Source organism: Choristoneura fumiferana, chromosome 13 (genome assembly GCF_025370935.1).
Source record: "Choristoneura fumiferana chromosome 13, NRCan_CFum_1, whole genome shotgun sequence".
In the NCBI taxonomy this organism is placed as follows: domain Eukaryota; kingdom Metazoa; phylum Arthropoda; class Insecta; order Lepidoptera; family Tortricidae; genus Choristoneura; species Choristoneura fumiferana.
In genome coordinates this window covers 7,516,087-7,539,266 of record NC_133484.1, presented here as the reverse complement: position 1 = coordinate 7,539,266, position 23,180 = coordinate 7,516,087, and the positions used below count along the sequence as shown (strand labels likewise).

Sequence of the window (23,180 nt, the reverse complement as noted above, 5' to 3'; positions counted from 1 at the left end):
AGTGTCCTTCAATCGTGCACGGGTATGTATCGAATTTTCCTTCCGAACGCGTGTTGAAGACGACGCATGGAATTTACTCGTACGTACCTATCTCTTTTATAAGTATGGGGTTACAGAAAATGAGATCGTCAACTTCCTTCCACTATCTCTACAGAAAACAACTAGGAAATACTACACAATCCATAAAATTAAATCGACGGCACTGCCACGGAATGCAGGCTATTTAATCGCGTCTGAATTGCCTTACATTTAGTCTGTTGTGCGTTGAATACGTAGTTACGGGTAAAATGCTAATGGATTATTTCCTTTAAGGGTGCTCTGACTCTCCTAGAGACCATGGGAAATCGCCAAGTACATACTGGTGCTAGTACAGGAAACATTTTTTTATACCACGTTTCACAGAGTTCTCCAGCTTATTATCCAGATGAAGATTGCCGGAAAGAGAAGCGTGGGCAGGAGAAGACACTTGTGGCTGAAAAATTTACAAGACTGGTTCAACACTGCAGTACCACGTCCTTGTTTAGAGCAGCGGCCTCCAGAATCAGAATCGCCATTATGTTGTCCAACCTCCAATAGGAGAGGAACGGGAATAAGAAGATACCACGTTCCGCATTCATCTAACGTGTTAAAATTCCTATGGTTGAATTGTGCATATAGATAGGCACATCGTTCACCAAATTGAATTGAATTATAATCTTAAATCTGTTCGTGTTTGTTAATTATGTTTACAATTCCTGATGTGAAACATTAGAACGTTACACAACGCTTCCTATTCGATAAATCTTACAAAGGGTCTATTATTACCTATCTTCTACGGTAAGTCATTATTTAAATGCCTCCCTGACATTTGGCATCGGTTAACACTTACAATGCAATGTAATCGATGCAAAACTTTTACAATATTCAAGCCTAATGTACAGTATTAAGGTGTACCGTTGCAGCAATTTAGTTTTAGCGGTAATGTTCGATTGTCAACCATCTATGAGGTAAACGCGCCTGACAGATGGTAATCTGATGTCCATAAGAAGGCATACAGATAACCCGTTGACTACAATGATGTGTTATTTAACGTGGTTCCATGTCGCATAATATTTGTATTTCCCACAGTGCTGAATTTAATTAAATAGCCAAAGCTACACATTTGTTTACGTCTGTCACTTGTCTCTGAGATTAAAATCGTCCACCGTATTTCGCACCTCGTGCAGCTACTTATACAAACTGTGAATTAAAGCAGTTTCTAAACAGTTGCAAAGTAAAATTCAAATCGCTATCAGTACAATAAAAGCAAATACTAAATTTATCCGAAAGGTTTCGGTGGCGATGTCCCGAGATAGAATCTAGATCGGATCTACCTTGCGTGCCGATCGCATCTGGAAGGACTTGTAATGAGGCGTTCTTGCTTCACTGTTCTGTGTGGGAGTATATTTTACGTTTTGTCAGCATTTTAACAGGCAAAAAAGATTTTGCGCTTAGAATTAATTATAGTTTTAATTCTTTGAAATATCGTTTTCATTTTGTTCTCAATTATCGCAACGGAAGGTACGACAGTTAGTTAACAAAAGCAAGTTGTAGGGTCTACTAGTTTAATAGACCTTACATTTACGAATGCTGAAGGTATGTTGAAGTTATGTAACTGTTATAATGTTAGAAGAATGGATTGTTAAGTAAAAGATGTACCTTTATTGCACTAAAATAATATGAAAGAAATACATTTAATTGCGTAAGTTTACGTAAACAGTGTGACGTACACAGAGGGTGCAGCGTCAGCCTAACATTAATATCGAGCGTGCTCGTACATAAGCTCGTAAATATATCAAATGCTCTTTAAACAAAATGGATGTTGTGTAAGTTGTATAGATGTACAATATGCAAATGAAACGTCATTAAATAACAGTAATTCAATATATGTTAATATATAATTAATATTTTGACACTAATGTTGTCTTTAATTTATCAAGGTGGCATTAAAACGAATGCCCATTAGCTTGATTTAGACGTGAAAGTGCCGCGATTACAGACTCCAGCGCATCTCTCATTTGCATGGATTTGCGTAACAACTTCATCCGTAAAGTTCAATAGGTCAGTACTGCACTTGTTCGTGAGCTAATGTACTATGATGGTAAATAAAAACTGGTATTTTATAAGTAAGAACTTTGTATTTACAAAAATGCCTATTTACATTTCTATGTTTATGCAGCTGAGTTAAGAAACTACTTGCTGTGCTATTAACTTTCTGGTTCTGAGTTTCCTTTTCAAGCTAATTAATAAGAAAAGAAGGAAATAGTAACTTGTGCTAGCCGTCCTAGCTAGCAATTAAATAACTTAAATACTTGAATTATTAAAATAATATAGCTGTTGATGGCAACTGTTTTTTGCTATTATAGAACAATAAACTCTATTATAATTTCATTAATCGATATCACAAAAGGCCGCACAATTTAGTTAGACAAACGTCTACTTACGTACCTACCAATGGCGTGGCGCCGTAACAATTCCAAGTGGTTACAACACAAAATAATGCAGAGGTTGCAACTGTCATCAATGAAATCTAATGAAGACACTATCATAGTCATAGGTACAACTGTAAAAGGAGTTATAGCGTGTACATGTCAAGTCAAAGTATCTAGCTGGCTGTCGCAGTGACGATAGCATCTGAGTCGAGTCAGGACATAGTAAATTGCATAAGTTGGAAGAAACAGCTCTTGCACTGGTAAAAGTTTTAATGAGATGAAATGATCGAAAGAATAATGTAGTTTTACTTCAATGCACTTTTGTAGCTTGTACTTTTCTGTTTGTCGTCAGTCTTTATATCTTGCATCATCTTAGCCGTAGGACGTCCACTGTTGGACATAGGCCTACCCTATAGGCCAATAAAAATAAAAATAACACAAGTTCTATCGTTGAGGTTAATATTTGCTTTGAGCATGCTAGCTGTGTTTGCTGATCTACAATACGCAATTGCGTTAGATTCGCAACATCTCCACAATAAATTTACGCAAAACACATATGTAGATAAAGTTATACATAGTTGCTTAATTTATTGAATCAGACGTTTTTTCAGTTCATTGTTTTCAGTTCAGTTCATTGTTACTTAATTTATCATAGTTTATTGTTTAAAAACGATCAGCTAAAAACAGAATCCTAACATTCGTCAACGCTTCTAAGTAATTATATTCTTCCAAAATCAAATATAATATTGTAAAATTGCTGGAATATTAAGATCTATGACGTCGGCGAAGTCAGACTATAAGATCGTTGGATAGAACGCTACAAGCATAGATAACCTGGGCCAGGTCTCTAGATATTTATTGGTATCCCCTCTTATTGGGTGGCCTCGTATCTGGTAGTTTTATCGAGAACGTGAAGGCTTGTATTACTTTCCTGCAAAGATGCATAGGAGTAATGCAAATTTCGATTTGCTTTGAAAGATACAATGCAAATGAGATATCGTAAGTGCTAAAGCTGTTAATTTAAGTAATGTAGATAAGTAAACAGCTTAAACCAGATGGTAGTTTATAGCTCTGAGTTCGATTTAACATTAAAGTCGAAAAACTGTGAATGCTGCCACAATACTAGTAAGGAATTTTCTTTTACAAATATAAAATTTTACTCGCAAATGTGATGAAAAACATTGTATGTCGCACGGGCGGTACTAGAATTACGATACGAACATCGACTCATTAAAGCCCTTCGACTTCGGGCTTCTAATAGACTCTCTTTCGTTCTTAAGACACAATTTACTATTACACAACAGTAAAAGGACACAAAATAAAAAACAATGTCCTTCGAGAACGCAAAAGGTAAACAAACTTTAGATGTTTTTTAAAAGGATTTGATTTCCGTTTAAATACCTTAACAAATTTCTCAGATAAAACAGGCACCACTTTTGTCGGCAAAAAACCTCTCGTGTCGTGCTTGGGTAAAGTGAGTGTCGAAATTACAGGGAGTTCTAATAAACTGAGCTTAAATCATGTCACGTTTCGCTCACGCGAAACTGAACTTTGTCTTGTCTTAGCAAGGCTTTGCCTCCTTCGCGTCTCGTAAGCGTGTCTTACATCTGTCTTGCAAAGGATCAAGAAACTTTAATCTGGCACAAGAGTTCACATTCGCCGCGAAAAGAGCCTATGTTACATCAACGCTTGCCCTAGTTACTCTGTTATTCCGATAATTAAATTAGATCGTTAAGATAAAACTAAATGCCGCGCGGGAGTCGTTACCACTTCCAATGAGATATTTACTATTTTTTTTTTTTTGTTTAAAAACTTGTTCGTTAAATTACTATTTATCCACGTTTCATTACAAATTAAAATGAGTCGAGTCAAAGTGCCATTAGAACATGAAATGCGACTGACGGCATCGTTTAGAAAAACGCCGTTTCCGTAGCGATAATGGACACTTATTAACAACTCTTTTACGAAACCTGATGAGCAAGAACGTAACTTTACCTACCTGAGATTTTAATCTGTATGTGGGACGTAAGTAGTCCAGTTAATTGTTTTATTGGTTAATTGACTGATTTTGTTGTGCTCCAAAAACTACATAAGAAGGAGTTATAAATAAATTGAAACAAATTACCGTGCTCAGCGAAATCTTTTGTTAACTGATGTTTTTTGGACCACCCATAACTATTTAAGTAATCTCATCTCTATTACGTTATTCTTAGGTGTTGGAACTTCCTTGCTTTTTGTGATGTTTCAGGTAAGAAGTATTTTATCGTCTACAGAATTAGCGTCAACATTATTTCGTGTATAGTTTAGTAGTGTCAAGTGTAAGTTTAAATCAGAGGCCGTACCTACTAACGTGCGGGGATCGCATTTACCATCTATAGGTGCCGTGGTTCTTATTACAATGTCATTAATGGCTAATTTTGTCAAAATCATGCGACTTCGTGGATGGCACTAGGTATAATCTTTTCCATCTAATACTGAGGGCTGATTGTTGTAATCGAGTCTGGGAAAATACCTCTTGAAAAAGGTAGAAATGTGTGCATTGCTACAAAACTACCAGCAGAATGAAAAATAAAAATTATCTTCGTCTCTACTCTAGTACGCAATTTTAGCGCTTCGAGATGGACCAATGGAGTGACGAGTCGAAATTTAAAACATAGTCATATTTTTTTATTTTAAAGTATATTCAGGAACATCTGTTAAATGAAATTGTTTAGCATATAAATTATAGACGCGAAAATAATATAAAGCTCGGGGCATATTCTATTGCATTTCGAACTCGCACAGCATTGTACCGAATATGCGTGTGGGCTATTGTAATAAATCGATCATTTGGGATGCGCGTGAGTTCATCGCCGTTAGCTAAGCAAATCGAGGGGTGGATACGGGACCGCGATAACATAGACCTAACGGTGCTCGCGTTAATAAAGCTCCATAATAATTTGTTGGGTTGAACAATGATGTATGAGTATGAGTTAACATGTGCGTTACAAGTTAATTTAAACTGAAGTTTATGAGTGTCTAAGACTTATGAACCCAAGAAATTATGTAACGGTTAGTTTCTTATGTCGCCTTAGTTTTAAACGTTGTAAACCTACTGATTTCAGAATCACGAGTATACGAGTGTACGAGTATTTTTTGTTTGTTTGTGTTTTTTAATGTCATTTAACGTCTCAACGAAGTACAGAAAACACTGGAACGGCAGAGTTTTGTACAGAGATCCTTTGATAAAGTAAGAATCTCATTTACTTTTATTAACAACTGGGCAAATGCTTTCTTCCTACTTGAAGAAAGATCTGAACCTTACCAATACATATTATAAACGCGAAAGTTTGTGTGACTGGATGGATGGATGTTTGTTACTCTTTCACGCAAAAATGGATACTGAACGGATTTGCATGACATAATTGGCATAAAGATACTTATATGCTCTGAAGATAATTATTGGCTACTTTTTATCCCGAAATAACGTATTGTCCCTGTGGGATCAAATAAGTTTTTAACTACATATCTACTAATTCTGCACGAGTGAAGTTGCGGGCAAAAGCTAGTGTCAAATAAGTGTTCTATACATTCGGGATCATATTGCTTTCACGAAAATACAGTTAAAAAGCATTCAGTATCTCCGTAACCAACAATTTCATTAGATGACCACGTTTATAAAGCTTCAGCATTGTTCGAATAGATCGTGCAGGAGTACATAACCACAGATCGTCTAAACAATGGGTAATAGCAAATCATTAATACAATACAAATTCCTATCGAAAGCCCATGGTTTTCCACACCCGCGTTTTGCTCCTTTTTCACTGCTATGCAAATTACTATGCATTTGTTAAGGTACTGACCTGTATGTTAAACTCGATGCGTTGAACACGCGTATGGGGTTTTAGTGCGGCTGTTAAAGATAATCCTGTGTATTGCTGTGCTAATTGTTCATGTAAACGTTCAAGTTTATGGTTTTAACTATTCAATTACTTGCGCTGAAGTTGTTGCCTCTCAAGGATTTTATTAAGACATACTATGTTTCCGCCGCCGGCATTGCTAGTAAATTTACTATGTGCATATGGAACCACAATGACTTTTAGTTAACGTTACCCTTCATTCAAGAGTGATGGCTTAATAAGGGCCTTTAGAAGTCCAACTCGAGGATCACCTTACGTACGACCTAGCTACAATTGGCTCATTATTCGAACGTTTATTTCGTATGATTTTCGTAGAGGCACATTTTTGCTACCATGGTACTAGATTCTGTTACAATTTCCACTTTATCTAGTAAAGGTACAGGAGTTACAGGACGTCTAGTCTAATCGATAATGTCATCAAATTCTACAGCCCATTCATAAAAAAATGCGACCATGAAAATGAGGAGGGGTTATACGCTCGAATAATGACTCTGTTATTAATCGACGGTGCTGCGAGCATTTTTACTGTTCATTGCGCGGCCGATATGCTCGTCGCATAGTTGTTACTTAGCGGCACACGCAATGAACATAGACATACGGGCGGTTAGGCCAACTACTGTTATCTTCCTAGCAGGTATAGGTAGTGCCACGAGAGGCGAAGTGAATGATTACACACAGCTACATGAAGAACTGATTGCATGAAAGGAGAATGAATGAAATGAATGAGTGAATGTCAAAATCCCGCTGTCATTACATGACATGTTCTTGTGTGCGTGACCTTAACTCTGGTGGCACTACCTATACCAAGACTTAAATTATTTAACTTTTAATTTTATTGAGATGCTAACATATTTTTACTGGTGTTCTAAAGACGCCATTTAAACTCACTGTATGAGTACGAACAGTCCCATAAAGTTTGAATAAATGGTCGTATTTAAATATTAAATAACGTAGGTAGGTACTGCAGCTAGCGAGCATTAATGGTAAAATGTAATTGTAACTCTCCATAGCTCTTCCATATAGATTACTTCTTTAAGCCTGTTCCTGAGGGGCTCTCGTAAAGAACTTAAGCTCCTATAGTCCGGGCTTGTGTAACATTGCTCGTTAAATATGTAAAAACGCGACGATGCCCGCAATAAACTATTAAACGACGCATTAAAATATCGCCTTGTGTTCGACCACTAACCACTGCCATAAATATGCGATAAATAAAACCGAATTGACTTAAGAATAATAAGTTTTTTACGCTCGTCGTAAACTGTATTAACCTAAAATGAAGCTTTAAAATCAGCGTGTGTAGCATGTATAGAAAACTCTGTAGGATTCAAATAAATAGTACCTGCTTACTCCTAATCTAGTTAGAGTTCACAATTGACAAAACATTAATTTTATTGAACTAATTACCTTGCTATTGCACACACTTGGTAAAACTGTGAATACCTACTGCACTCCTTTATACTTATACCTAGGTGCTTAGTTTGAGCTGTACTGTAGACAAATCGTCATACTTTATCCCGTTTTGATGAATTCACCAGTAAGACTTCAAGGAAATCATATTTACACAGCGTGCCTTGTCAATGTATTAAAATATCCCTTTGGCGTACCCGCATAGAATTACGATGCTTTATTACGAAGCATAAGCAATAAAAATCCAGAACCACAGGTGTCCAATAAATACATTATGTCTTTGCTAAGTTTATGAACAACAAAACTAGTCGTATGTCTTATTATTAAAGAGGCTGCAATATTGCGTCTTAATCGTTTTCTCACACTCGCAGTTTTTTAGTGTTAACTTTGAATACCTTTATTTAAAATCGCTATGTTATGTATTTTTTTTAACCAGTTTTTCAAGAGTAACAATGTGCGAAATGACATTCGAAATTTACCGCGAGCTTTATGGCGAAGGAAAAATATCGTAAGCAAACCTGAGCAAACCTGAGAAGCAATTCAGTGGTGTTGTGGGGTTCCCAATCCGCACTTGGAATGCGTGGGAACTACGGACCAATCCCTCTCATTCTGAGAGAGGCCTGTGCCTATTAGCAGTGAAAAGTATATAGATCGGGATGATGACGATGATGAGTACATTATTATTGTCGTTGTTTCTGTTAATATTTGCATTGCTTATTACTCGTATATCGGTGATGTCCGTAGGCATTTTAATACCAAGAACGTTTTCTGACTTAATATATTCTAATACGAGTACAGTCAGCAACAAAAATATACATAGGTGCATTTGAAGTGTCAAAAATATGTATACAGAACTATATTGCCTGAACATTAAGGTCGTGTATACATACACGACGTGTCGTCTCGTCATGGCGCATGCAACTGTGCCGAAATATCGAGCTTCTCTAAAATCAAGGTACGCGGAACAAACCCGAATTTAAACCATAAAATTAGTAATGACCGCGATAGTCTCAAACATTGTCGTATATAGGTACATATTTTTTGCACTTTGGCCGTATTCATATCTTTGTTACTGACTGTACAGTCAAGGGCAAAGATATCGACATGGCCAAAGTTGCAAAAATATGTATAAATAAACTTAATGTTAAGTGCATAAAGTCGTGTATACATATTTTTGCAACTTTTGCCGTGTCGATATATTTGCCCCTGACTGTACCTACTAGGATGTTACTTGTAATTATCTAGACAGATGGAAATGGCGTGACAGGCAAACCTACCTTATCTATCAGGTACAGATAGAAATCAAGGAAGGATCATTTGACTGAGGTAATCTGGGACTAACGGATTTTTGCATAAGACTTGCAATTGACAGAGACAAGTGGTTAGGGATATTAATAGCAATGAAAGTCTAGTATGACCACTGAGTATTAGATCAGTATAAATATTAATTATGCTAAACGATTTACATTGTATCATACGACTTCATCAGATTGACGTTTAGCAGACTGTTTAGATGCCTTGCATTACTGATAGGATTAATAATAAGTTCTTAAATCAAGGCTATAACTTTGAAGTTATTTAGTGATATTGATTTCTCTTTTAGACTTGCATAAGTAATTAATTTCATTTGTCTAGGCTTTTTGCCGCGCGTTTTCAAATAAACAAAAAACTATCACGATCGTAGATTTCACAAAGCGAAACCTTGCAAAGCCACGACTTGTTCTCAATAACTTTATTAAAACTCAATTAATTTCTCGTCATGTCCAACTAACTGGGTATGAAATATTGTAATAGAATTCCCTTTCAAAACTAATCAGAATGCCTTTTACATCCTAAACAACCCTTGGGCGGGGATACTACGTACCTTTATTCATAAACGCGTTAACTTTTATGTCGTGGTATCGCTAGGGGGTCCGTATACTATACTTGCCTGATTAACCATGTGGTGCAAGTGTTTGTAGGAAGCAAACCTTGCCAAAAGCGGCGGCGATTTTGAACTATGAAAGGCGCTATTTACCTTATACGGTCCATTGACATATTTGGTGTAATGTGGTTTAGCCAAAGATTTCATTTGACGATTTAGAGATAAGCAAAAAGATGAGGTTTTTCACGCTTGATGTATAAGGTAAATGTCGTGGTGTTTGACGTGCTAATAAATATCATGGGACACTTAACACCAATTGACCTAGTCCCAAACTAAGCAAAGCTTGTACTACTCGTATGGATACTAGGCAACGGATAAATATACTTAAACATCCAAGACGTGAGAACAAACATTCGTATTATTCATAAAAATATCTGCCCCGGCCGGGAATCGAACCTGGACCTCAAGCTTCGTAGTCAGGTTCTCGAACCACTTAGCCATCTGGTCGTCATCCTATCGATGACAAAGCTGTCACCTCACCTCTATCTACTAGAATAGTGATAGCACTCAGACTTCTTAGAATCTTTGCAAATCAAAGTTGTGGTAGTTAATACCCACAATTCCAAGACGCAACTCTGATAAGGAACACTGTCTTTAGTCCCTAAAATCTAATTTCATCATCCATCATCCCAGCCTATATACGTCCCACTGCTGGGCACAGGCCTCCTCTCAGAACAAGAGGGCTTGGGCCATAGTTCCCACGCGGGCCCAGTGCGGTTTGGGAACTTCGCACGCACCATTGAATCGCTTCGCAGGTTTGTGGTTTCCTCACGATGTTTTCCTTCACCGCAAAGCTCGTGGTAAATTTCAAATGTAATTCCGCACATGAATTTCGAAAAACTCAGAGGTGCGAGCCGGGGTTCGAACCCACGACCCTCTGCTTGAGAGGCGATAGGTCAAACCACTAGGCCACCACGGCTTAAATTGTAAAATATTAAATTTGCTTGGTATAAAACAAATAAATAGTTATTAATTGACTTTACAAATAAGTAAAGTCACAGCTCACTATTGCCTTACGAAATCTTTGGGAGAGTCACGTTTTAACAGCCAATTAAAAGTACGTCAATTGATTACTGGTATCAGATATCAGTCAATCTGAAATCCTAAAAAAAATACATAATTTCATACAGTGGAATACAGAGAACCGTTTCCTTTGTTTGAAGTACGTTAATAAAGGAGCTAGGTAAATAAATTAATCACCTCGTTTGGACTTTCTTGTTTTAGTCTCCTGTATTAAATTCGCGTGCGTCAACCCAAATAAAGATCGTCTCTTATTTCCTACGACAGTCATAGTAAACAAACATTTACACATTAACATACGCTGCCGCTTTACACTCACTAACATCCACACACTAAACTAAACCCTTTCGAATGCTAATGCGAAGCGTGACATATTAATGCTAGACGGTGCCCCGCCATTACTCAGAATAATTCTAAGCTCTAACCCTAATCTCATGTTAGAGGGCTAGGTAAGTCAACCATCATTATAAATAAGGTAACTTGACCCTATAATAATATGGTAGCAAGTAGCGTTGAATGTGCGTGCCGGTTGATAATAAATTGGCGCTAATAGAATATTGAAATGATACTCTTAACTCGAAATTTGGTTTGGACGGGTATCCAACGTCTTTAGCTGAGATACCTACTACTGCTGCCGCAGTAAAAGTGATGAAAAAAAGTTGCGGTATATATTATAAGGATAGATAGTTACTAAGGTCGTAAAATTACGCGAATGTTATAGTGTGCAACTTCAAAGTTTTCCACCTGTATGAGAACGGCTCATCCGATTAAGCTGATTGAACTTTTAGGTATGTTATTGTGCATGGTAGGATTGGTCCCAGCTTGAAAGATGGACTTTATGATTCGATAGGTGGAGATGACAAACGACTGATACCTACGCAGAGCTAAAAAAATACATTGAATGATAGCGTATAAAAACTAGAAAACCAGTGCAGCACTTTTTCCGCGATTAAGCAACAAACCTGCAGGCAACTCCACGAGCTATTAGTATGGATTTATTGACGACTCCTCCCACTTGATGTTGACTTAGTATCTATCTAAGTGGTTGCTGAGACACGATTCCTCATGATTCATAGAGATTGGCTATAGCAACGTGGAACAGATGTACCAGTTACAACTGCGATTCTATGATACCCCTTTCCACGAATCCCACTTCCATCTTACATTTATTAATGAAAATTTGGAAGTTGTGGTCCAAGTCTTCGATTCACATTATTAAGCACACAGGCTTGTCTACACATAAGCCCTGAACTCATGGACTCAAGCTAGATTTTCGATAGAAGTAAATTGCGTAAAATATTTATACGTATACCTAAATCTATGGTTTTGTGTTGTATCTTGCTTGGGTTGCTTGCTTTCAAGTTAAGAATTTGTCACATGAAATTAGTAGTGAATTACTTAACTACTGAACTTTACATTTTTTTAATTTCAAGTATGACAATGGTAACTTTAATGCTCAAGTTGACTTAACTTACACAAATGTCAATCTCTGCAAGACCTACCGTGTAGGTACGAGTATTTACTTCAACAACTTCATGTTAATTCTAACTTATAATTCTTGTCTGAGGTTTCTCAAATGTTTTCTCCTAGTACCTTACACTAAGATTAGTTACCTCGCTTCTTAAACTTGTTCAGCATTCCGTTCCCATTTGAATTAAATAGTTTTGTGCAGAATGTTATCTAGTTTGTTTCTATCACTGTCTGCTCTCAGCTCCGTGTTATTATCGGCGAGTAATTCTACGAGGACAACTTTTTGCTTCAACTGACTTGGTCCACTTTTATCTGGTCAGAAAGCCGATGCCGTATAGACTTTACTCGGTTCAAAATACTTGAGCAAACTAGACACCAACTAATCAAATATTTAAAAAGTACACCTTACTTAAGTCAACTTTGCGCTAAGTATTCAGATATTTGCATTAACGTTAGTCTTCTTGACCTAAAGGGAACTTTAGGGCAGTAATGTGAAATCAATGAGGATGCTTTAAATTCTGAAAGTTAAACGGGTATGTTAAGTAAGTCGAAGTTCAATACAGTTAGGTATTTTAGAGCTTAGTAGTCCACATAAAAGTACTACTAAAGTTTAAGCCTTATCCCTGGTTTATTACATATGACCGAAAAATGCACGTGATTTATTCTGTTCAGTTTACCTGGACGTTAAATGTTAAGTGCTATAGTGACAGTTAAAAGTCTTAAGTGTCTACAGTAAGAATCAGATTTATCTTATACACTTACGGAGACACAAATGACGATCAAGTTTATTTGTAATTATATTGATATGGAAAATCCACGAGCGAAATTTATATTCCAGTACCTACCCAGTTGTTCCAGTGTCACTACTAGGTCCCCAAAGTGAGCCCCGTTGACGTCAAAAAGTAAAACAGATTTGTGGGAAATCCGATTCCCGCAAGGTTATTTCGTTTGTAATACGAATTAACACAAACGAATGTTGCCCCGCGTTTTCTGTAATCTCATTGTAATCTTGTTATAGGAAATCCATACTTACCTGTTATTGCATTAGTACGGTTGTCATACCGATGGTGATAGGACACTCTGATTTACAATGGCGTTTCATTAATCTGTTAAACTAATGCCAATCGTTTCAATAACTTGAAAGTCCTTAAAAATGGCGCGGGAGGCGCGGAATGTTCACTTGTTTAGTTATTAATGGTTCTAAAATTGTGTTATTTTGTTTTATTGCTGCTAATGTAGGTGTTTTGTTTTGTTACAGTGAGATGGCGCGGTGGGTCGCGCTAATCCAGCATGGGCAATCATCAATTTGGCTGCTCGTCTTCTGCCTATTACATCTGGCACAAGCGACACCCGGTAAGCTTATGATCTTTTTACTACTTGCACGTTTGTGTTTTTAATAGCGTTCAAGATACTGGCTGGTACCACACGAGTCTTCTTTTTCTGAAGCTGCATTATGTTGATGTTGTGATTATACTTCAATTAAATTTGATGCCACATTAGACTTGTATTGCATGGCTCATTACTCGCCGCTTGATGCTTAAGTCAATACACGCAGCAACGCACTCAGACTTAAACGGAGACCGCCACCTGCTGCACCATTAGTATCAGTTATTTACAACTAACAGACGTGAAATTAACTAATGACGAAAAGCTCGCCAACTATTTACAAAATTCAATACATTTACTAAAACTAGAAGACAGCAATGCTTTCTAATTGGAACAAATACTTATAAGGGTTCGGTAACTCACTAACGACCATTCTAAGAGCTCTATGGACTTAAATCCATGCTTATTCAGTACATGTGTACTAATTAACACTGTCTTTTAAGGCATAAACTCTTTATTTTTGACGTGATTTCATAGAACGCCCACTGTGCGAACAAATAGCTTTATAATTAAAAGGTTCTCAGACACGCCTTCCGTACGGAATTCCGTTATTTCTGTTACAACGACGTATACGAGTACTTTTTCGGTTCTCTGTGACTTATATTGTATTATTTTGTTATAAATTCATATTTAATTACTAGATCAAATTGTTAAAACACCTTCTGATGACTTTTATATATGTAATTGTCAACCAGTAAACGTAATTTTAATTCCCAGGAAATGTTAACTCACTTAAATTCCACAAACAACATTAAGTACTGGTCCAGAATATTATATACAGGATGGAAATGATAAGTGATCTCAAACGATTATTTATAAACTATATAAGATATCGAAAAACTGGCTACTGATCCTGAAAGTGCTTCACGAGCTCTATCAATCGGTATCAATAATATTGAATAACATTAATACTAGCTAATTAATTATTTATTTCGTATAATTATTAATTGAATAACATTCAATTTTCAAATAGACCCAGTTCATTCTGAAGCACAGATCCCTGTTTAAGAATAAGCTCGCCCTTGTTCTCCTCTCTGTATTTGTATTTTGTTTTATGTGTAAAGAGTTTACATACATACATACCTTCAGCATCAGTAACCAGTTTTCCGATATCTTGTATAGTTTAGAAATAATCGAGTGAGATCACTTATCGTCTCCACCCTGTATTGGTTCTCGAGTTTATTACCAGTTCTATGAAATCCCGTTATTAATATAAGTTACAGAAGTAACGAGTATCTATGAGTCACCAAACGAGAACTATCAATAATTTTAAGGACCAAGCTGTTTTATAGCATCTGTATGAAGTCACTGGACTAAGAACCTAAACCAATTGCTGTTGAGTACTACGCGTGTGGTCGCCGAGTAGCCAGTTTTTGGGTTATGCTCGTAGAATAATAGATAAAATATAATAAGTACATGTGCCTCTGCAAAGTAATGCCTGATACGATCAATTTATTTTTATATTTTTTAACATTTGAATGTCAATTTTCTTAAACGAAAAACTACAGATAGTTATCTAAAAAGCACCTCGCTGTAAATGTGGACGACAGTGTTTTCAGTTTCAGCAAACATGCTTTCATATGACTGTCAGGATGTCCAGCGGGTGTCAGGCTGTTTTCCTTTACAGGTGGTAGCAGGCTTAGCAGGTTCTGTAACTATACTACGGACTTTTTTGCAATCGAGTGTTTAGAAACTTTTCAAAACGGCGGAGCCATGAGGATTAAAAACTTAAAAGACAAGATCGCAAGGTCTGCAGCTCACAGACCCACAAGTTAAACAGTTTTTTCTACTGTCAATAATCTTATTACGGGCTATAGGTTAATTCGAGTAATGAAAGGACGATCGTAAATAATAATCATAGTGAAATCGAATTCAAAATGTAAGCCTTAATTAGAACTGGCGCTCTAATGAACGAGACTACGAAATTTCTCACCGGGGCAACTTATTCTGGACCTGTCAAGATGAAAATCGCTTTAGAAACGTTTCGAGTGTAGTTTTTTGAGTACGCAACCTATGCCAATGGCTACTGTTTGTCGACTACTGTTTTATCATCTCGATTATTGGTATGCTGTTATCGTGTTGTTTTCTTCATCATTTGTAAAAATAAAATATCAAACTTATGTTAAGTCCTCGCAATTGAGCTATTTCATCTGAAATTGGAATCGGTTTATCTATGTTTATCTGTTTATCGTTAAATAAGGGCTTTTGCACCTTAAAAGTCTGAAGAATTTCATCTTATTTGGTTGTTTTTACGTTTTGAGACCGTATGTTAACGTACATATGTATTACAATGTAACAATCAATGCGACTGATTTCTTAATAATAATAATAATGTTTATTTGTCAAAGAGGAAGAGAGAGGGAGAGAAAATAAGAAATATCTAATTTAATCAATGCAACATTTACTAACTGCACCTAACAAAATGTTTAGTCTACAAATAATTTAGCATCTAGAATAATCCCACAACTCTCCTGTCGATTGGTTTATTTACGACCGTTTGTTAATTTTAATGAAACCCAACCATGCGTTTCTAGTTGTCTCGCGCTTCCGTATTGCATTTGTATTGTGAAGTAATTAGTGTTTAGTGAAATGTGTTCCATTAAGTGCTTGTGTAGTGGCAGCTGGTGATATAATTTACACATCTACGCATAATTCCGTACTTTAATTACTTTTGAATATTAGATATTTAACAATAGTAGTCATAATGGACGACGGTTGAGATTACCGTTCTGTAGTCCATAAATCTTTACTGAACGTTTCCATCGATAAAGTTGTTTAGATCATTAGATGTTCTTAGGCCACGCCACCCTTCTTTTCGCCATTCTCCTTTCCTCGCCTAGCTTGTCTGGGGTACGCTTCTTCTTCTTTTTTAATGTTTGTCTTCCCGTAATAATCAATTCGGTCTGCGATTCACTGCATTCCTATTGAAATGTTTTTTTTTTGTAGTTGTTTTTTGCTGTAGCTTCAGTGAACTATAAGAACCCTAAAAAGTTGTTTGTCTATAAAGAAAGATGGAAATCACTCGCCTTTATCTCCGGATATTTTGATGCTGTTAACGACACGTTCTTCTTGTATTATTTTCAGCGATTATAATCACAATAACTGGAGAGGAGCAGAAGTATTAAATTAAATCTTGCGGAAAATACTTTTTGCGTGGTTCTGCTGCCGCAATTGATGACAGAAGACTCAATCAATCAAATCAGCCCACTGCTGCGTAAAGGCCTCTTCATTTTCACGCCTCTTTGCCCGGTTTTGTACTAGTCTCATCCACAGTTTACCAGCCGACTGCCAGATGTCATCCGACCAGACAGAACACTACTTTTGTTTTTTTTTCTTTATGTGTTTTATGCACCGCTATAGAGCAGGACGCGCGCGGAGGTTGGATGGATGGCGAAATACTTTCCATTTCAAATTAAACTACTTCATACAACTTTATAGGTTCAAACATTATTATTGTTGAAAACATGCATTAAATACCGATCTCACTGTTACAGGTCCGTGTGATGTGGAGACCGGCCAAGCCAGCATCATTGTCGATATAGAAGAGAGCAGAGGCAATCGTAAGTAATGAATTATTTATATCGTACCAGCTTGTAAATAAGTGCTCTACTTTCGGAGCACTTAAATGGAAATTTGAAATTACTGCAATATCACTTTAGTATCCATTCGAAGGCTTATGTTTTGGTTTAAGTTCTGCAGCAGATTACGTAATGTGATAGTGATAGGTACTATACCTTTGTTGATTAGTTGGCTATTAGTGCCACATTTAAAAAGATTATTCAATACTGTAGGGGTAAATTTGAAGTATTTAAATTAACGATTAAAGAGAGTTTTATAGTTTTTGTTACAAAACAAAGTTAAGAGTCAAAATGGAAGCGATTAGATTGCTGAGTACTTAATGTTGTCTTGAATGTTGGATACTTTGAAATCATGTGCAGAAAATCGTATTTGCTTCATAATAAATAATGCAATAAAAGTAAATAGTAAATTAGGAATATTAACGTACAATAAAAGACAATATTGTGATAAGAAATTTGACTCAAAATTTCTATGGCACATTTCAAAACTTTACCTGAATGTATTCTGTTCTTTTTTCATCGCAGAAGTAAACCAAAGCACAGTACCAGCGGAGTTACCAATCGTCGGCGAGCCAGATGTTGACATCGTCCTGTCAACGGTGTTCCCCAAGGGACCGACGCTCTTCCAGCTCGACGGCAAACGTTTGCAGCTGTTGCAGCCGCTAGACCGGGATGCGGACAATCTGTCGCATATGGTGTTTCAGGTAAATCAATTCTACTCTAAAAGCTTGCTCGCCCGTCTGGCAGCCCTCTCTGATAAGCTGTAAAAGCCATCTGAGGCTAACAGCAACAGTCCGTCAAAGAAGTCTAAAAGCTCCCTAAGAGAGTGGGTGTAATTTGGTGCACGAACATTCTGATTTCCTAAGTCAATGAGTCTTTTCACATTTAAACTGCTATACTAGCAAGAAATAGCCAACTTCCTATATTTGCTTCGATTCGATATAAGGCGCTCAGATCTCACATAGTGACAGAACTAATTTTAGTTTCACCTGGCTTTAGGCAAGTAGATGCAACTTGTACGTTGTTTTCCTTCATTAATGAGGGAAGACAGTAAATCTCAAAGTGAATTAAGTATAATAACTAAAAATAAAATAAAAAAATAAATAACACGGGACACTTGACACCAATTGACCTAGTCCCAAACTAAGCAAAGCTTGTATGTATTATGGATACTAGGCTACGAATTAACATAATTATACCGGGTGTGGCCTGTAATACGAGCAAAAAATTAAAACATAGATCGTCCTCGTCAATCTGAACAACATTTTTCTTTTTTTCATACAAATTAAATACTGCTATCAATATATATGTCACGCTACAAACATCAAGCATTTTGCTTTACATTGCTTCTTCGAATAAACTTAAAATTGTAATAAAAATTAAAAAACTAATTATTTTTGAAAGTCGCTGAACTAGAAAGTTGTTCAGTTTGAGGAGTATGATCTATGTTTTAATTATTTGATAAATACATTACTTAACCCCATTTTAAACATCTAAGACCCGAAAACAAACATTCGTATTATAAGATAAATAATTGGAAAGTCCTGTAAAAATAAGTGTGTAAAAAAAAAAATAGCTGACAAAACCTACGAGGTCCGAACCGTAGAACCCATATTACAAATCGAACTTTTAGGCTACTGGGTTTGTTTTATAAAAGCAATTCTAAAAAAAATGCTCAAGTACTTAAGACTTCTGCGAAATTGTTCGAAGGGTATAACATAGGGCTCGTTGAAACTAACATTTACATTGAATGCAAAACTTGTACCCATTCAATTCATTCAGAAACAATCCGCCAGTGATTCCAATCATCAACCACGACCGTTACATTCAAACTTGATTACATTGTTTACGTTTTTTACCAGCACACTCGGTGTTTAATCTAAACACGTGTGAATGTAAACTTAATTAACTGTAAAAGATACTCATCTGGAATGAGGTCCACAAAGCGATAAATACAAAGTTTCATCACCTATACAATAGCTTAATTGGGTTAAAAATATGCGTTCTAGAGAAACGTTCAGGTGGATCTGCATATTGATGTCAATATAACCCGTTAAGATGTTAATAAATGATCATCGCCCACCGTGAGGCAGCTTAGTTGTAATTTAAGAGAGATCACTCGCATCGCGCAATCGCTTTCACGTAGATGTCATTGTATGATATGATGTCATGGTATGATAGCTTATAGCGCAAACATAATTAAAAAATATCTAAATATGTTCACAATTGTATCTGCACGCATTGGCAAAATAATGTTTACAAACAACCACTCTCAATTTCCTATAAAATATACTTTGCGCTACGTTTTTTAACCAGCAGAATTAAAGACATAATACTAATTGACGTTCTTGACTAGTTAATTGGTACCTGCTTGATCAAGGTTCTAAACTTAATAGTAGTAAGTTACTAGCGGATCGTAATCGTAAATACAGCATTACGGTAGACTGGAGAAAACATCAACATGGCGTCTGAAACGCGGCGTTTATGTACAAGTGAACCATCTTGACGCCACTTTTATTTCCAGTTGGTCTGCCAAGTGAAAGCGACGAAGCGTCGGCGCACTACCACGGTGATAGTCCGGGTTTCGGACATCAACGACAATGCGCCCGCGTTCCAAGGAGTGCCGTATGAAGCCAACGTGTCAGAGGTGAGAATTAGCAAAACTATTTTATGATTATATCGCTATCGCGAGCGTCAAACGTGTAGGATAGGACCAGCTGTCTTAATAAGCTGTTGCGATTTATTGTTACTTGTATTTGACTAATTTTTTGTAGGTTTGAAGTATTACTTTGACGATTATCGTTAAAGTTATAAATCAAATAGAAATACTTGATATTATTAACCAGTACGTACGCAATAACATAATATTTATAGTCTAATGGTAGCCATACACGTTACGGTTTACCGGAGAGGTCTACCTGTGCAGGTGTACCTGCGCACGACCAGAGCGTGTATGCCGACCGACCTTCTTGTATCATTTTTCCTCAAAATTAACGCAAGGGCTAGCAGTGCTAGTGGGTCCTTGTCCTCACTCGATGCCATCGCAAATAGAACTGAAGACCGTTCCGATACACCGAAACGAACCTGACCTGTGCAGGCAAACCTGTGCGGTGGACCGTAACGTGTATGGCCGACTTAAGATAGGCTTAATATAGTGAGCGACACGCCTATTTCCGGAGATGAATAAAGTTATTACGATTATTGGTAATAAGCCTGATAATTAAAGGAATGACGCTCGAGTGCAGAAATGATTTTTAATTAACACGCAGGATAAAATTAAATAATACCTAAGTGCACTAAGAAGGATTTATAAATGCCAGCACGATATATAACTAGTTTATTTTTTGTTTTCCCATCAGAGCAAACGCATTTGCTAATTAGAATCAAAAATAATGACACCAGTAATATTAAAAGCTCTCGTACGACATAATTGATAAAATTAAACAGTTCAATTTACGATATACCTTAAGTCAGAAACGGTTCGACGTGTTTCGATCTTTTCGGAACCCCCGAAACTACTCAACTACTAACTAAACTAAGTTACTAAACTAACTCGAAAACTAGTCGCACCGATTCTGACTTTTAATACAATACATACAATGACTCTTTATTGAACACCAACACATAGTAAGCAGTACAGAAAACACAGGTATAGGTATAGATTTTCCAAGGTAATCAATAGTCGTATAATCGTGAGTTGAACCGTTTACTTTTATAATTTTGACCAATAATGATACCAATTTATTGCCCAATAGCATGTAGGTTCCAGGTGCTTTCGAAAGTGTCTTTAATCAAATAAAAGCGACACCCACATCTCTCACCGGCTAACAACAATACCGTTATCCGCGGACGGAGTACATAAAGGGTTTATGGCTTCTTCGAGACCCTTAACGACCGTTTAATCGCAGTCGCAGATTGCGTTTCCACATCACATAAAACAGCGGAGCTGTAAACTACCGAACATGTCAGAAGCCATTTTGTTCGTTATAACTGTAAAGCAGAGGCTCGTGGCGTTTATCGCTGACATAAAGCGTCCGTCCCTTTTCCACACGCTAACTGGTTAGATAAGGATATAGCTTCATGTAAACGACAAAACTCTGCGTGCCGGGTCCAGAGATGCTTGTTAACATACGAAAACGTAAATCAATACGATCTAACCAGTTTTAACGTGTTGTATGTTTATCTTATTTTATTAAATTTTGGTATATTTTTTATCTCGAATGACAAGTAAAGGTAATTCTCAAAAAGGCTTAATTCCCTGGTCAGCTACTGCCGAAATAAAGTATGCATTTTTGGTTCCGTAGCCAAAGGGGCCAACTTCGGAGCGTCTTGTTCTCGCTCATCGATCCGTCCACCTGTCTACTCTTCTATCACATAGCCTTCTATCACGCATACAGTTTTCGGATACAATAAGTTTTTGTTGTGATGCCATTGTAATCAGAACTACAAATCCGTACAGTGATTCTAGTCGATGCAATTAACCGCTTAAGAGTCCTGTCCTGCAGGGACGATACTGGCCAGACCACCAAGATTTCACTACCAGATTATTGTATCAGATGCCATGAAGTGATCGAAAATGGTCTGCAAATTTGAAACCATAACTAAATTTAGATACAGTAGAACTAGAATATTAATATCGCTCGGGACTCGATGATTTTGATCGTTTTTCTAAAGATTAATATGATTAAGAAGAAGAAAACCGATCGTCTCTTTCGAGTTTCGAACGATATCAGTTAACTGGTTTAATTTTAAAAGCTTGTAAAACGAATGTATGTATCCGGTCAGCCTTTTAATGCTTGTGTTATTCTTCCAGCTTGTGCCAGTAGGTACGACAGTCTTCGACAAAATACGAGCTGTAGACCTTGACGCGGGCGTCAATGGTCTTTCCGAGTATTTCATAGTACCAGGAGACAATAAAACGTTGGAAGCCAGCAATGCGGCCGATGGATATGGCTTCTTCAGTATACCACTCCCGCATCAAGGGGTTGTGACTGTCAACAGGAGTTTGGATTACGAGCGCACTCAGCAGTATCTAGTCACTATTGTAGCTTCTGTAAGTATTACTGTTAATTTTGTTTGTTTGTTTTTTTATACTCTTTATTGTACAAAAAGCAAATACAACAAGGTTACAAAAAAGCGTTAAGTACAAAGGCGGACTTATCCCTGAAGGGATCTCTGCCAGTCAACCTTTGAGTGGTAGAGATAAGCAATCAAAATAAGGATCGTTTTTTTTGTTGATTTTGCTTTTTGTGTGGGTAGACCAGTAAAGCTCACTGAATAACTATGACTCAGAAGTAATATTTTAAAAGTGCACCTGTAGGCCAATAAATCAATGCATTCATTCGCTGCCGACTGCGAGCCTGTAAAACTGTCATAAAAAGCATAAATTTATAGTAATACGCAAGTGATTCATGTATCTAATCTCTATAGAACCTACATAATACATCATCTGCTTAGGGTGTGTTCATATTTGCAATATTTTATTTAGCATATCGTATACCGTATCGTGTCATGTCGTTTGGACGCTTACACGACACGAACACATTTTTATCAAGAAATGTGGAGTCACCCTTGTAATTAGCAACAACTAGTGTTATCATCTCTTCTTCTCTTTTTATCTCTTTACTTGTGTTTCGCAGGATCGTGCGCGCGATACCAAAAAACGTATGTCGAGTACCACTACGTTGACAGTAAATGTTCAAGATGACGACGACCAGGATCCGTCTTTCATCTACAAGGGATGCTCGCTGCATGATGGTGCCTGCATCAATCCAGAGTACTCCAGCTATGTAAGTTTGCTTATGAGCATTTTCTAGGCAAGCGTGCTCCATCGTAGGCCTCATCCTCGCTTTCCATCAGGCGTGATTGTGGCCAAACGCAATCCTATATTGTTTAAAAAAAAATGTAATTGCGTAAATGAATCGCGACAAGGGTTTTGTTTCAAATCGGTGATGGCCTATCAAACTCTTTCTTCTATTCCACGCGTCATGACTTCTACAGGTTTACCTATCTCTCATTTGTGGCTGTGCGTCTCCCTGCTGGGCAC

The 23,180-nt window shown here is 36.9% G+C and overlaps 1 protein-coding gene across 2 annotated transcripts in view; it reads left to right on the top strand.

Moving 5' to 3' along the window:
* Cad99C (cadherin 99C) overlaps positions 1-23,180 on the top strand; it is a 170,610-nt gene that overhangs the window by 130,539 nt on the left and 16,891 nt on the right. For both annotated transcript variants that reach the window (XM_074096147.1, XM_074096148.1), the window contains 6 exons: positions 13,429-13,523; positions 17,051-17,116; positions 17,660-17,838; positions 19,659-19,781; positions 21,948-22,187; positions 22,774-22,923. In XM_074096147.1, coding sequence (XP_073952248.1) covers positions 13,433-13,523; positions 17,051-17,116; positions 17,660-17,838; positions 19,659-19,781; positions 21,948-22,187; positions 22,774-22,923 — 849 coding nt within the window. In that variant the 5' untranslated portion in view covers positions 13,429-13,432. The remainder of the gene's footprint in view (positions 1-13,428; positions 13,524-17,050; positions 17,117-17,659; positions 17,839-19,658; positions 19,782-21,947; positions 22,188-22,773; positions 22,924-23,180) is intronic.